Below are 15216 nucleotides of genomic sequence, written 5' to 3' on the forward strand. Positions count from 1 at the left end.
GGGAGCGCGTGTCCCCGCTCTCGTTCAATCGCTCGCCGTAGGTGGCGCTACCTATAACCTGTTCGTCTGCTACTTTACGGCTGTTTGGACGGCGCTAGAGTAAGAACGGCTGCATTCCGTGATGAACAGCCGGCATATATGTGACTATTTTTTCACTTAGATGACTGGTCAAGTAAGCTGTTCAGTGTGACGAAAAATTTATTGCACACTGGTGGACAAATGCGAGAATCCGTAGACTTACATAGTGTAGGACAGCATATGTGATGTTGCGTCCATTTAATTGCAAAGAATTTGTGAATGACTTTTGAAATATTTGTTTCAAAATTATTTTTCATTAGTGCATAATAATTACGCAATATGAGTGCTCTGTTGGCCGAAATATGACCACGAACACTCAAGCTGACGTCAGCGAACAGGTGCTGACTAGCGCCACAGTGCTCCTAAGTTACGGCCCTAGCGGCAGAAGGTATGAACTAGAACGTGGGCGCTGGAAGAGGTGCTCTCTGGGCAGGTCAGGAGTGTAGTAGGTCATGGTTTAGTATATTGTAGCGTTAGTTCCCGAAGTCTCGGCGGCTGGTTGCTAGTGCGCGGCCGTGGCGCGCGCCTAAAAAGTTTTGTGTTTGGTGCCATCCCAGTGTCGTTTCTTATTGGAAAGCTATTCTTGATGCGAACCATGCGAAAATGCATCACAGTTCTGTGTGCTGACGTTATGAAGAGTGGCACACGCTAGATGGCGACAGTTGCACCCAGTTTTTGGAACTCTCAAAGGGAAGTTGGAACTGATCGATAATGAGGGGCCTGTAGTTAGTTATATTTCGCGTGCTGCAGCAAACGATGTGTCGTGTCATAACGAACCGCCCTACAGCAACGCGTTGCAGCAGAAAAATGCGAGGCCAAATTTTGCGTCAGTACCTCTTTAACTTCACCATTAAAAAGATAAATCGTAATACGACTAGATGGCGCTAGCCGCCGCCCAATCTAAAAGATACAGCTATATAGGTGTTCTGTAGTACAGTCAATCAATCTATCTATTCAATCGTGCTCACTGAAACAAACGCCATTAACGTGCTGCTAAACGATGTCGCTTTGCATTGACTACAGTGACTGCAAGCCGAGATTTCACGCCCATCTAACGGAAAAGTTTGTGCCGCTTTGATTGAACAGCGTGGCCATGTCGGCGCGAAGGCAAGTGCTGCGTATTCAACAATTCGCCGGCCACGGGATGTGTACTTCATTCATGAGTCGCCCCCTTTTCTCTCGGCATTTGGGTGCAGTGTGGTGGTTAGACGTCGCTTCTGCTAGCATCACTGGCTGTGTGGCAGATATTCGATCGCGTGCGCATACCGGCCATGCCGAAGGAAGCGCTATAATGCAAGAAACGGCTCTTCGCGCTAGTTAAGGCTCGCTCTAGTGTTGCAAAAGAAAAAAAAAAGACTACCACTACTAGAATGATGAGAAAGCGCAAGCACTTTTTTTTTTCCCCTCAGAAAACTGTGCGCACGAGAAATGAATTTATGCTGGTAACAGGTAGCGATGATTTGATTCAATACGACGACCAGGTTCCCCTGCACCAGTGGGAATTGCATCCGAAACGCCACACACCACTACCGATTTAAGTGGGTAGACCTTGTGTATTCCTCACGGATGCCTACTGAAAAATCAGCATTGTTTATTTTCACTGGCATCTTTGCGATGGGTCAGCAACATCAGCTATGGGATTCTCCAGGTGTGCAAGCACCACAGGTTGCATTCAAGAAACTCCTTCCGTGTCTACCAAACATGAAAATGATTTGTTTAACCAGTTTGTTCAGCATCATGTGTAGGGGGAGTGTAGAAATGGTTTAGTCCCGTGCACTCTTCTGAGCGATTTTTGCGCTCCCCTGCGTTAGAACATTCGTACTGGTCAGCCACAGAGCTTCATTGTTGGTTTCCCTTGCTGCTAATTACAGCCAGCAGCTGCATGTTTACACTGAAGTGCGGTCAAGTTAGAACACTCTTGTTCAGTGCACGAAAATGAGAGTGTTCATTAGTGCAACAGCAGTACATTCATTCGAAGGACAACTTGTGTTGTGAATCCCATTAGTTGATTACACATAAAAACATGCGTGCCTAAAAGCCCTGTATGAATACAACTTTGTTCAGAGTGAAATTGAAGGTTGACACATGTGGTTATCATTCTTTGGCAATTGCTAAGAATGATAATAAATAAATGGCATGATATTCCTGCCTTCAAGGAATGAGCATGCTCGCTCATGTTAATGCACTGGTCGGTCTGGCTGATGTACGCACTGCCACTCATGCAATGTGCCATGCAAAAACAACAGGGGTACATATGTGCTTAAAGGGATCCTGAAACAGTTGTGTACAAACACATTGGGCCGGTAGACTAAGTCCCAAGGGTCATTTATAAGCCAATTTGAAGTCTCTGTGTAAACTGCGTAATTTACTACTATGCTTTAAAGCTGCAGATTGCTGCAACTCGTCTAAATGCGTTTTCAACCGCTCATTCACAGAGCGACATGCTGTGCCCACTTGACATCACTGTGGCTGCTGATCTAATTGGCTATGGAATACGCAGCACAGGCCTCGTGAAGGCGGAGCTTAGCTCAGAGCGCTCGAAGGAAAAGTTCAGAGTGAAAGGTGGAGCGAAGGAGAAGGGTATTCATTATTACTTGCAGCTGCGTCAATAAGGAGTATGTCGATTGAGTTATGGTGCCAACAATGCTCCAGTAGTGGTCTAACCAAAAACGGAATGTGAGAAAACCGTTTCAAAGGTGGGGGGGGGGGGGGGGGGGTGGAGCTAGCAGTCATGTACTCCCACATTTTCTCTTGTACATCTATCAATGAATTGCTCCACACTGACTGCTCATTCTTTTTTTTTTTTTTTTGTAGCAGCAGGGAAAAGGCACTCGTCAAGTTGTAGCACGTCTTTTTTCCTCTTGTGCGAAATCGAATGCATATAAAGTATCACTGCAACTTTTTTGCACCCAATGTGGCAGATCGCAGCAAAACGAAGAGTTGGGCAAGCTGGCTTGCATTTATATTGCAACAGCGCAGAGACGACGCATAAAGAAATACTGAACGAGAGCTGACCGGCAACTGGTTGTGTTATTCAAGCAAATTTGAAAAGGAAACAGAACATGCATGCGCAACCTATGCACAGGACAAAAGACCACACATGTAGCATCACTACATCTCCAAGTGCCTCACCTAGCTATCAAGTAGTGCAATTGACAGTGCACTAACACACACGTGACCCTTTTTGCAGATAGGAAAGGCTTCAGCTCTTATGCGAAATTCCGTGTGTCTGTAAACGGTGGTCTTTTGGCAAAATTGCAGAGGGCTACCGCAGGCGGCACAGTGGGCAGATAAATGGGAGAGCGGTGCACTTTTTGAAGAGCTATGGTGCTTATGCAGGCGTACATTGAAGCAACGTTTGCCCCACATGAGAATAAAATGGAATAATTGCCCACTGTCTATGCAAGCTATCTCACAATACAACCTACCCCACCTGTGGTTGTTCCCATAAGAAGAGCCATTTGCAGAAAACTCGCCAATTCGCTACCTTTGGCTCAACCATGCGCTCCTGTGGCTGCACCTATGACCTATGCCGCAGTTGCAGCATGACCAGCCCACAACACGTATGCATTTCCTACCACGATGCACATATGAACATCATCTATATTGCGTTCCATCCTTGCGCTATCGCCCCGTGCCCGGTACATTTCGGTCAGGATCGATATGCCCATTATCAGAGTTACATTACATTCTCGATAGGAAAGTGGCCAGTGCCGAGTTTTCAAGAAAGGAAGCGCACACAAGCCTGATGACGATTATTGTTGTGGGACAAAAAGACACCCTTTTTACTCGATATTTTTTTAGAGTGTAGATATTTGATACCGTTGCTGGCCCAATGGGTGCGCGCCGTTGTTACTTTACTTGGTCAAACATGCCTTGCAAGCGAGCTGAAGCGACACCTAACCGAACGGTGAAAGAAAAAAGTGAGTGGAAAGTGGGGTGGGGTGTAGCGGTTAAAAGATTTTTAACCCGTGCAGAGAATGCTGCTTAATCCATCTTCATTGCAGTACATTGGTGACTTGTGGAAAAGCATATTGCGATTTGGAAGGGGCTGTTAGCACTAGTCATGGGACGCTGCAAATTTTGTCCAGTTACTCATGCGTTTGTATTCTACATATTTGGTAACTACTGACATATAAATAAGCTAATGACAATCATTTCGAGCAGTGTATGACATTTCTGCTTCCCTAAAGAAAGAAAAACAAAACTATATTGTGCACCAGTTTCTTTGCCACTCCTCGGCATTAGGAATCTTTAAAATTTCAAGGTTGCGAGCTTTGCAGATATGTAGTTAGTGATTTGACAGGCACAGCAAATGCTAATATAAACTTTAATATTATTTGCACAGTGGGGTGGTTCAAAATAATACTTCCACTGAAATAGCAGTGTTCACATTCACACTGCACAATTATTTTCACGTACTGCAGCCTGGTTACGAAGCTATCGCAGGAGTGGGTCCAGAGCAGTAAAAATACAAGAAAGAAACTCAGAATAATTCAAATAAATACAAACAATGGCAGATAAAATAGTTATGAAAAATGCTATAACGATAATTATATAAACATTGCAAGGCTAGAAGATGTCTTTCAGTGCCTTCAGAAGTCCATCTTTTTCTAATGAGCGAATGTCACCTGGTATGGTATTCCACATTTCAATACATCGGGGTAACAAAGTGTGTTTGAAGAAGTCTGTGCGATGATAAAACACATATACTTTGAGTGTATGGCTGTATCTGGTGAATGTTGTTTTTGCAGGGGTTATGTAATTGTTGTGCGATGAATATTGTGGTGAATTGAAAAGGAAGTGCGAAAGTTTGAGAGACTCGATGTGCTGTCTTTTAGAAAGTGAAGTCAAACCAAGGTGTGTTAGGTGGGATGTCGGTGAGAAATTGCAGTCATAGCGACTGTATATGAAATAAATGGCTTTTTTCCTGGGTGGATTCAACGAGTTTATGTCACCGATTTTGTATGGGTACCATACAGTGGCACCATATTCAAGTGTTAGACTTATGAAAGTATTATATGTTAACAGTTTTGTTTCTTTGGGGGCTAAACGTAGTGAACGGTTAAGATATCAGACTTTCCTTGAAGCTTTGTTGCAGGTTGTGTCGATGTGTTGAGACCATGATAAGTTTGTGGTGAAAAGAAGAAGAACGGCTATTGGGCTATTTGGTAATTGGCTTTTTACCGTGAAAAGGAGGCCAAGATATTTATATTGTGGAACCCGCTGTACAACGTAGTTGTTGAACGAATAATTGAACGTTGATGAGGTTTTCTGCCTGCTAAAACACATGGCCGCAGTCTTTTGAAAATTAATGTTCATCTGCCAATTCTGACACCATGTGCGAAAGTTTAAGAATGAAGCGTTGAGTGTATAATGATTATCAGGTGAATTGATTGTGATACAGGGCATAATCATCAGCGTAAAAATAAATCTTAGTGGAAACTACAGAAGTAAATAATGTACAAGAGGTAATTAATGTACAATAAGAGTAAAGTCCCCAGCACGGATCCCTGGGGCACTCCTGAAGATATGTGTTTCGCACTAATGTAATGTTTTATAAGATACATATTGGCAACGATTTTAAAAAAAACTACCAATCCAGTCAACAAGCAGGGGGTTCTTTAACAAAAGATTGAGCTTATATAGCAGTTTTGCATGAATGACAGCGTGAAATGCTTTTGAAAAGTCAATGAATAATGCGTCCACCTGAATGCCTAAGTCAAGGGCGATAGAAACATCATGTGTGAATTCTGTTAGCTGAGTTATGGTACTGAATTCACGCCAAAAACCATGTTGTGCACTGGAGAGGGCGTTGTTAGATTCAAGAAAATTGTGTTTGAAGACGATATGTGCTAACTGTTTGCATCAGTGCGAGGTTAGTGATATAGGCCTGTGATTTGAAAGAGATTGCTTACTACCTGATTTGTGTAGAGGAGGCACTTGTGCACTTTTTCCATGATGATGGTACAGTTGATGTTAACAATGATTTTTCAAAAATGACTGACAGGCATTGGTCTTTCCATAATGAATAACGATGCAGAAAGACGTTAAAATTGTTTGGGCTAGACGACTTTTTGAATCAACATGTCAAATCAAATTGAGTACACCTTCTATAGACACAAACACGTCATCGATAGAAACAAGCGAGGCACAAAATGTACTGCAAGAAGAAATTTCATCATTATCCTGAGTAAATAACTATATGAAATATTTATTAAAAGAGTTGCCAATGACCTGTCGCTCAGTATTTGGAGTTTAGCCAAGAATGAATGTATTAGGGGTCGATTAATGCGGTGAAATTGAGCTCCAAAATTTTCTGGGCTTATTCCTAGCCGTCTTTGGTAAAGTGATTGTGTAGAAAAAGTACCTAGCAGCATTTATTTTAGTGCGAAGCTTTTGCTTCACTGCAATAAATACGGCTCTCCGCAGAACATTGCCATTACGACTTGCACATCTTAGTTGTGGTAGACGACACATTAAATGAAGTATTTCTCTCTTTATCCATTGAAGTTCAATGTTTTTTTTAGTTTTTGTCGGAACATATGTTTGAACACATTTTTTAACAAGGTTTTCAGAATAACACACCAAGCTATTCACATCACCAGTATAGGTAATATCATTAAATGCATCAAACTCGCTATTTAAGTGTCAATTCTGGACACATTATTAGTCATGCTATAGTCACGGTAACTTATGCATTCATACCGGCGTTTTGTAACCGTGTGGTGTAGACATAATAATACGTCTTTGTGATCAGAAATACCATTAATCACACGAGATATAAGGCCCCTTGTATAAAGTAACGCACTCTAACGCACTCTAACGAAAAACAGTCTAGGATAGCACTCTCTCTTGTGGCATCAATCACAACTTGTTTTAGTCCTAAGTTTAATTAAAGTTAACCAACTTCCTGCAAAGTGGCAAATCAGTATCCAGGATGGACAGGGATTGCCATAAGATGCCAGGCACATTGAAGTCACCCATGCAAATTTGGTTCTCTGAAGAAAACCCTTTTCGGTTTATGAAACTGCTAAGTACCGTTAGCTGTTGCGGTGATGAGCCGAAGGGCACGATAAAATACACCGACAATTAGAGGTACTCGCGATATGGACCTTACACCAAACAGTTTCGATGTCTGGAGGTGACTTCAGTACAGAAAAGCTCAAATCAGGCCTCAAGAAGATGGCAACGCCCACCGCGAGCATGTTGCCTATCAGCACGAACAACATTGAACCCTGGTGGAGTAACTTCCAAGTCATAAATGTCAGCGTGAAGCCAAGTTTCCGTGACACCAATAATGTGGGGACAATCAGTTGTAAGCAAGTGTACAAAATCAGGAAGTTTAGTATTGAGACTTCTGGGATTAATATTCAGTAGACAGATGTTATCTTGTGCCTCATGATGTGGTCGTTTCGTACAATTAGATGAAACGGTATAGCTCTTAATAGACTGTTTCGAGGACTTCAGTAGTGAATTGGAAATGCAATCCCAGTCATACCATTCACTATCAACATATACATGGTCATACCTTAAGTGTACAGTGGAACCCTTGTCTCTGAAAGATGCAGTAGCATTCTATAATTTTTGATGTATAAACCGTACATGCTCCGAGAAGTCTTCGGTTATCCATAGTTTAGAACCCTTTAGCTTGTGGGGTCTCGACTTGGCAGGTGACAGCCATGCCACGCTCTTGGAGTGAACGGACACAGCAGACACGGTCGGTACAAACCAAACAACAAACACACATTTGTTTAACTACTTTTTAACGACGATATCGTCCGCCAAATCGATCCATCAATTGCTATTAACACGCTAAGACATCCTTACACACAATTTTCATACACCCCAAAACATGACAAGCACACAATAACATACCCAAGGCGTCGTCGCCAATGCTTGACTTACCACGTGTGCCCCCTGGCACGCAGGCTGCGGTGCCACGCGCCGAGGACCCACGCTAGAGACAACCGTTTGCGGCAACCGCCACGCGCAGAAGAGACCCGCTCTACTCTCGTTCACCACCAAGGCTTGCTTTCCACCAGGGGTCACCACCGGCACTACACCATGATGATGAGGACGATAGTGGTGGTCAACTCTCGCGAACACAATGCCATCTATCGCCCGGTGGTTGTAACTTGAAATGCGGCTTTTGGGCGAGGCATGTGTGCCACATGGCACACATAACTTTACAGGGGCTGTCAGCACCCCCACAAGCTTGAAGCTATTCCTCAACATCTCGATCTTTTCGCAGAAATCAAGATGCCTAAGAATGACAGGGTGGGATTTACTACCATGGTATGTATCGTTCCTGTGGAACCATAGGATCTGCGGAAAATCAACCTTAAGTGTTGGGTGTTGTTGGACGGTTTATATGTATCTTATTTTTCTAAATCTAAGCCTTCTTTTGTATACTGCCCCAAATTTTGTATTTTCATGATTAAAAAAGTTGTTTCTTTCCTTGTAACCTGCTCCAAATTTAGATTTTAGTGCTACAAAAATTGCTCCAAATTGTCCTGTCATTGACACAATTCACATTCTGTAGACTCCTGAGAATACGCCTTGTTACCAGCTCAACATCCTTACTTCTTCAGAACACTGCAGATCATCGGCCTCGTTCTTAAAACAGTTAGTATTGCCAGCTAGTCTTAGGGCTCCTACGAAATTTTCAGCCATTGTTTGATTGCGACCAACCATTCCTGTGTCAAGCATAATTCACAGCATCCACACTGGTTCCCATCCTCAATTACGCCAGTGCCCATACCGTGTGTTGGCTGCTGAACAATGGGTAACAGAGAGCAAGTCGACGATGACGCCATGCTGTAGCATGGCGTCATTTGCCCTTTCCACAGCCCCTGGGCATCTCCTGTGGTGATGGAACACAAAAAGGATGGGTCAATATGCTTCTATGTAGGATATTGTCGGCTCAATAAGATCGCTCGCAAGGGTGTCTATCCGCTCTCCCGAATAGATGATGCCCTCAACTGCTTGCAGAGAGTAGAGTGCTTCTAATCTCTAGATCTTTGCTCCGGCTATTGGCAAGTAGCAATGGCTGAAAATGACTGCGAAAAGACAGCTTTTGCATGCCTGGTGGTTTGTACGAATTTGCTGTCATGCCCTTCAGCCTCTGCAACATGCCAGCTAACTTCGACCACATGATGCATACCATACTTCGCAACTACAAGTGGAAAACGTGCCTGTGCTGCCTTGATGTAATGTTTTTGGCCAGTTTTCCAACACATCTCATTCACATGGGTGAGATACTGACCAACCTCTTCTCTGCCGGCCTCCACCTGAACATCCAAAAGTGCCGCTTTGCTCCCCATAAGTGAACATGTTGTATCAAAAAGTAGTGTCCTTCCTGGCCCTTCCAAGCTTTCAACAGTCGCAGAATTCCGAAAACCCACTTAGCTCAAGGCACTCCGTAGCTTTATAAGGCTCTCCTCTTCTGACAAGCAAAAAAGCAAGTTGTCGATGTCATCTGGATCATAAACAAGCTATGCCAGCTCGCCTGTACTTACCAGTAACAACTTCAGCCATGTTTGCAGCTACTATTTGAGCGTGGAAGCATCAAATTTCGATTTCGACCCGCCAGCGTGTGAAGCATCTGACATGCTGCCCTGAATCGATTTCCTCGTTGTGCTTGCCTAGTGTAAGGCCCGATGACTAACATCCTTTACAGAGCTGACAAAACTAAACTGTGCTTGCATTGTCATTGCCTTGTAGAAGAAAGCGCTCATTGCATCCTTCTACTGTAAAAGGCGGGGGTTATGAAACAGAGTTGGCACTCGCGTCACATACACAGGGTGGCCTGCATTTACAAGTGTGATTACAGAATTGGCCTCCAGTTTGGAAAATTGGTTTTCTAAAAAAAGTAAATGACTTATGGTTGTATAATTTGGCACCTATCACCACGGTATTGACGAGAACACATATTCCAAGTTTTATGGAAATTGGTTGATTTAAAAAAATTGCCAGAGTTCCGCTTCAAAGGGGGACGTGGCAATGAAAACTATTTTTGTTATTTAGGAAGATAAAGTGATAAAATTTAGCATGCAGATTTCATTTCTAGTGTTGATATGATAACTGAAATCGGTTTTTGGCTATGTAATGTAGTTTCTGAGTACAACACTTCATAGGCTATCATTGTCATCTCAAAATTATTTAATTTATTAGACATAATACCATCAAACTTTTTCATAAGGTAATTAACAGGGGCCCATTTCATGCTTTAATGCTATTGGTTTATTTTTTAACACCCAAGTTAGCACACAAAAAATACCTTTTGAAATGTCCTTTGCATATTGTCTTACTATCAACTTAAAAAAAAACTTATAAAAATTTGTGTAATGTGTACAGAAACATTGACACTCACCAATGTTTGGCACTCACCACCAAGACACTCACCACCAACATTGGCACTCACCAACAAGACATTGGCACTCACCAGTGTCTTGGTATCTAAGTGCAGAAAACAGAATGGCTATATCTTCCTTTGTTGCGAAATGGCACGGAGATGACGGGTAGCCACTGCTTAAAAAAATGAAAGAAGAAAATGGAGTTAGGGAAACTCTGAAGGGGAGAGCTGGCTTTATTTTAAAGATGAGGGCAGAAATTTCGGTCTGTCTGGATACCTGGCAAAAGCCATTGCTCAATGCGTAGCCATTTTTCTCTGGTGGCTGCATTCATACTTGTGAACATTGTCAGCCAAAAAGCAAATATTGTGCATATTTGAGGCTTAACATTTATGCGTAAGTGTGAGGCAGTGTACTTCTTACTTCAGAAAATGCATTAGGATGCAATTCTAAAGACCGCAGTGTTTATTTTGCTGGGGAGCATGACAATTGGGACGGCCGGTCCAGGCTCTGGACGCGGAGGCCATGGGCACAAGCTCCTTTTTTGTGACATTACTGCTGGATGGCATCGATATCTCGTGCAGGGTCTCCTCTATTTTATTATTTCCAGCTAGAATTCTACATAGAGGAGGCCACTTATGAGACCAAAACTCGTGTAGATGAACAGAATGATCTGCAGATGCGCAGTCAATTTTTTCATTAGAGAAATGCAGCTTTGTAACTATCTTGAGCTTCGATCTGTCGTCTGTACAATGATGTGGTGGCATTGTGCCAAGGGAAAACTGCAGGTTTGCATTTTTTAAAGCCCAGTTTCCTTATAACTTTTGACGACCACCCACCAGTACAATGCTTTTTTATCAACTTGTACTGCTTATTAGTCCAATGTTTCACCATGATGTAAAACATGGCCTCGGGATTGCAGAAAAAATGTATTGACAAGTTAAACATTTTGATCAAATTTACCATTGCCACGTCCCCACTTAAAAGGGCCTTGAAACATTTTTTTGGGTAACCATGAAAATAATTCGTTGGAAGAGCTTATTGCCTCACAAATTCAATGCCGCAAAAATTTTAAGAATCCGTCCAGTACGAGTGGAGTTACAAATTTGTCACAAGCTGCAATTGCATTCTTTCTTTTCTCATCCCCACGAAAGTGCTGGAAGCTAAACAGGGAGGGATGGGAGGGGCAAACGAAAAAACGTCATGTGCGCCTTGTGACCTTGAGCAATTTTTAATTTTTTTTTCGAATACGTGGTTTTTTCAGTGTGGTCGCACGTGCACGCGTGGACAAGTGACAGCGTCCAGCGGCGATCTCTGTAACGATCGAGCGCACCATGTTCAAATCAGCCAATGGCTGATGGGCATTCTACGAGTGATTTTTGAGTGTCTTCCGTCATTTGTCGAGGGAAGAGAAAGCAATTTTTAGCTGACTTTGATCATTTATTGTGCAATCCAGGCCGCATGCTGCGCTATAACATTTGGCTCACGTGTTCTCCGAAGCCTCTACTACCGATCGGCAGCGTTTTCTGGCTATGCTCAAAAAGTGTTGCAGGGTGCCTTAAAGTTTGACCTCACATGAATGATGTTAAATAATGTCATTGGAAATAAAATCTAGCTCCATCTTTTTCCAAACTGGCCTTGCTTCCTTCCCCCATGTAATACTCGAGAGAGCTCTTAAGGGAACCATAAATGATGATGCGCAGCCATGGGCGATGGTTTCATCCCAACCTTTCCGGTCTGGAAGCTGAACAGATCCTGCTGGACCAAGGATGCGATGGGAGCTTCCTGGCGCGCCCCAGCAAGTCCAAGAAAGGAGACTTCACATTGTCCGTCAGGTTGGTTATCTTAATCAAACATCCTCTGGTGTATTTCTATGCACATGCTTGCACTGTTCGCATTTTGTTTATGCTGCTTTTAACCGGGGGAGGGGTGTGCCACAGCCAAACCGTATTGACCACCATGGTGTGCACTTTTATTGCGTTCACTGCAATCCACCATTTTTCAGCATTCTTTACAAAGGCCTGTGCAAAGAAATGAATGCTAAATTTTCACAGTCAGTGGGGACCTTGTGCACATATAATCAGTGCTCAAAAAAAGCAAAGCAAAGCAAGCCTGGGTGTTGAGAAGGTGAAATATTGTGTGTGTGTGTAAGCGCAGTGCTGCTGCCATGTGTTGTCACGTCACAAAGGTAAATGCGTCAACAGACGACAGTTACATTAAGTGCTCAGTTAATGTTGCAGCTTATTGTATGCAAAGTGAGTAAAATGCTCTTTTTCTATTGTCTCAAGAGAGAGGTGCTTCAGAAAGAGAGAGGCTTGAATGCCGCTGGAACAGTACTTCCACAGCAGCATTTTCACACCTAGAAAAATTTTTTTCAAGGAATACTGGTTGTGTTCTTCCAAAAATTGATGTTTTCCTTAGATGCTCACCTATGCTACCAAAAACTGATGTTATTTCAGGAATACTGCATCTAATTACTTTTATGCTCTGTTTTACGGGGAAGTTTATTTGTAAGGCTTTTGTTGGCTTCCACAAGTCTGCTTCTGCTAAAGAGGTCATGTACTGTATTCAGGCATCATAGCTGATTTTTATTTAAAAAAAAATGGTTTCAGTTGTGGGTTTGCAGATTGAGCACTTTTCCATTGTTTCAAAAAGCTAGAAATTCGCAATTGTAGCTTTCCAGTGAATGAGCAGGCAAGAATCTGCGCAGGAGGAATGGTGTGGTGACGCACATCAAGATTCGCAACACGGGCGACTACTATGACCTGTACGGGGGTGAGAACTTTGCCACTTTGGCTGAATTGGTTCAGTACTACATGGAGAACCAAGACCAACTCAAGGAGCGCAATGGGGAGATCATTGAACTCAAGTACCCGCTCATCTGTGCTGATCCCACCACTGAGAGGTGAGCAACAAATGACCCTTTGATCACAAAAGGTGCTAGGGCATCTTGGTATCCCGCATAAGAGGCATTCCTTATCAAGCGCAAGTTTTCAAAAACATAGCTTGTGAAAGAGTGAGGCCTACTTATCGACACAATCCGCAACCAAAATTGCAGTCCCACATTTTTTTGCCTCACATGAGTGGATCGGCTGTGCCACTTGCACCATCCTGCACCTAACCACCCCAGTGCACGAACTCTCTCATCAGTGCCGTACTGCACCGCAGTACCCAAATTTAGCCACCAGGTGCTTTAAAACGTGGCTGAAACAAAGTGTTTTCAGTTTCATCGAAACAGTTACAGTAGCATCAAGGTTGCGATTGCTTGAGCAGCATTCTGTGAACTTGGATTGTAAGGTAGTGATCGTGTAAAATCATTGGTGCGCCTGCTATCTCGGTAGATATCAGTGCGAGTAACTCGTTAATCCTTTTGTAAGCTGCGCTTTTAGCATGGACTCAGCACGGAGAGAATCCCTCTAGTAATTTGTAGAGTTACCATATTTCCTTGCATATCAGCTGCACCAAAAATTGAAAAAAATCGCCTGGAAAAAAAAAGGGGGGGGGGGGTGCGGGTTATCTGTGAATAATCCGGAAGCAGAGGTCGGGCTTCACGGCAATGCAATACCCAATACCTCCCGTGCAGTCCGCATCCCCATCGGCATCATCTGGGGCAAAGCCAATAAAAGCCAACACAAGCCATAGATAGACCCTCTCCGTAGCGTGTTTATTCACTTTTTGTGTGCTTTGTTTGATTTGGTCAACAGCGTCACAACAGTGATTTAACAGTGTCTTTCTGCAAGTCAGGTGTGGCCAGTTTGGACCTCTGGTCAGCCTTGTCTGGTGAGGCACCATGAGTGGGTCTCTGTGGCAATCTTTCACTGCGAAAGAAAAACCAAAAATTATAGCTGCTGCGAGAGAAATTGGCAACAGAGCTGCTGTTAGGAGGCACGTTGCTGATGAGTCCTTTCTCGAAAGTGCACGCAAGGAGAAGCGAGCATTTCGCTGCTTAAAGACTGGATCATACCCCCTTCTTGAGACGCAGCTTGTCAAATTTATTGAGGAGTGGAGGAGTCACGGCCATGCTGTGTCACGGCCACGTATATGGCGCAAATGAAAGCGCTGAGGTTGGCCCGCAAGATAAACATCTAACACAAGTTTCATGCGAGCCGTGGATGGCTCCAGCAATTCATGACCAGGCACAGATTTTCGATGCCGTGGCGAATGACTATGTGCCAGCGGCCTCCCAATGCCTACGAGGATAAGCTGTTGAGCTATCAATGTTATGTCATCGGGCTGCGGAAGGAGCACTACTACTTGATCTTCCAGGTGGGAAATGCTGATCAAACGCCAGTGTACTTTGAGATGCCCATGGACACCACTCTACAGAAAAATAGCTCGAAATCTGTAAGTGTACTGACAGGCGGAAACACCAAGCTACGCTGCACAGTAATGTTGTGCGCGTTAGCAGACAGTACTAAACTGTGCGTGTACGTAATCTTCAAGTGCAAAACGCTACCCGGCACTCTACTGCCGCCAGGGATTGTTTTGTGACACGAAGATAATGTTTGGATGAATGGTGACCTCGTCTGTGACTGGCTTTGCACGATTTGGAAAAAGAGGCCGGATCCATGTTGGCACGGCAGTCGATGCTGGTGTTGGACTCGTTTCGAGGCCACTGCACTGACACAGTGAAAGCGCGCCTCACTGAGCACCGCACCAACCTTGTGATCATACTCGGTGGCTTGACTTCCATGCTATATCCACTGAATGTGTGCATCAATAAGCTGTTCAAAGCGCGCGTGAAGCAACTGTATGCCGATTGGATGGCCGGCGGCCGTTACGC

The 15216-nt window shown here is 43.7% G+C and overlaps 1 protein-coding gene across 5 annotated transcripts in view; it reads left to right on the forward strand.

Annotated features, from left to right (window-relative positions):
* The first annotated feature begins 653 nt into the window (after positions 1-653).
* Positions 654-15216, forward strand: part of LOC119184305 (tyrosine-protein phosphatase non-receptor type 11) — a 167877-nt gene continuing 153314 nt past the window's right edge. For 2 of the 5 annotated variants that reach the window (XM_075888727.1, XM_037433922.2), the window contains exons 1-3: positions 654-1185; positions 12137-12268; positions 13144-13338. In XM_075888727.1, the coding sequence (XP_075744842.1) occupies positions 1172-1185; positions 12137-12268; positions 13144-13338 (341 nt within the window). In that variant the 5' untranslated portion in view covers positions 654-1171. The remainder of the gene's footprint in view (positions 1186-12136; positions 12269-13143; positions 13339-15216) is intronic. The other 3 variants (XM_037433923.2, XM_075888724.1, XM_075888725.1) reach the window with 3 other exon arrangements.

This window comes from Rhipicephalus microplus, chromosome 3 (genome assembly GCF_043290135.1).
Source record: "Rhipicephalus microplus isolate Deutch F79 chromosome 3, USDA_Rmic, whole genome shotgun sequence".
In the NCBI taxonomy this organism is placed as follows: Eukaryota; Metazoa; Arthropoda; class Arachnida; order Ixodida; family Ixodidae; genus Rhipicephalus; species Rhipicephalus microplus.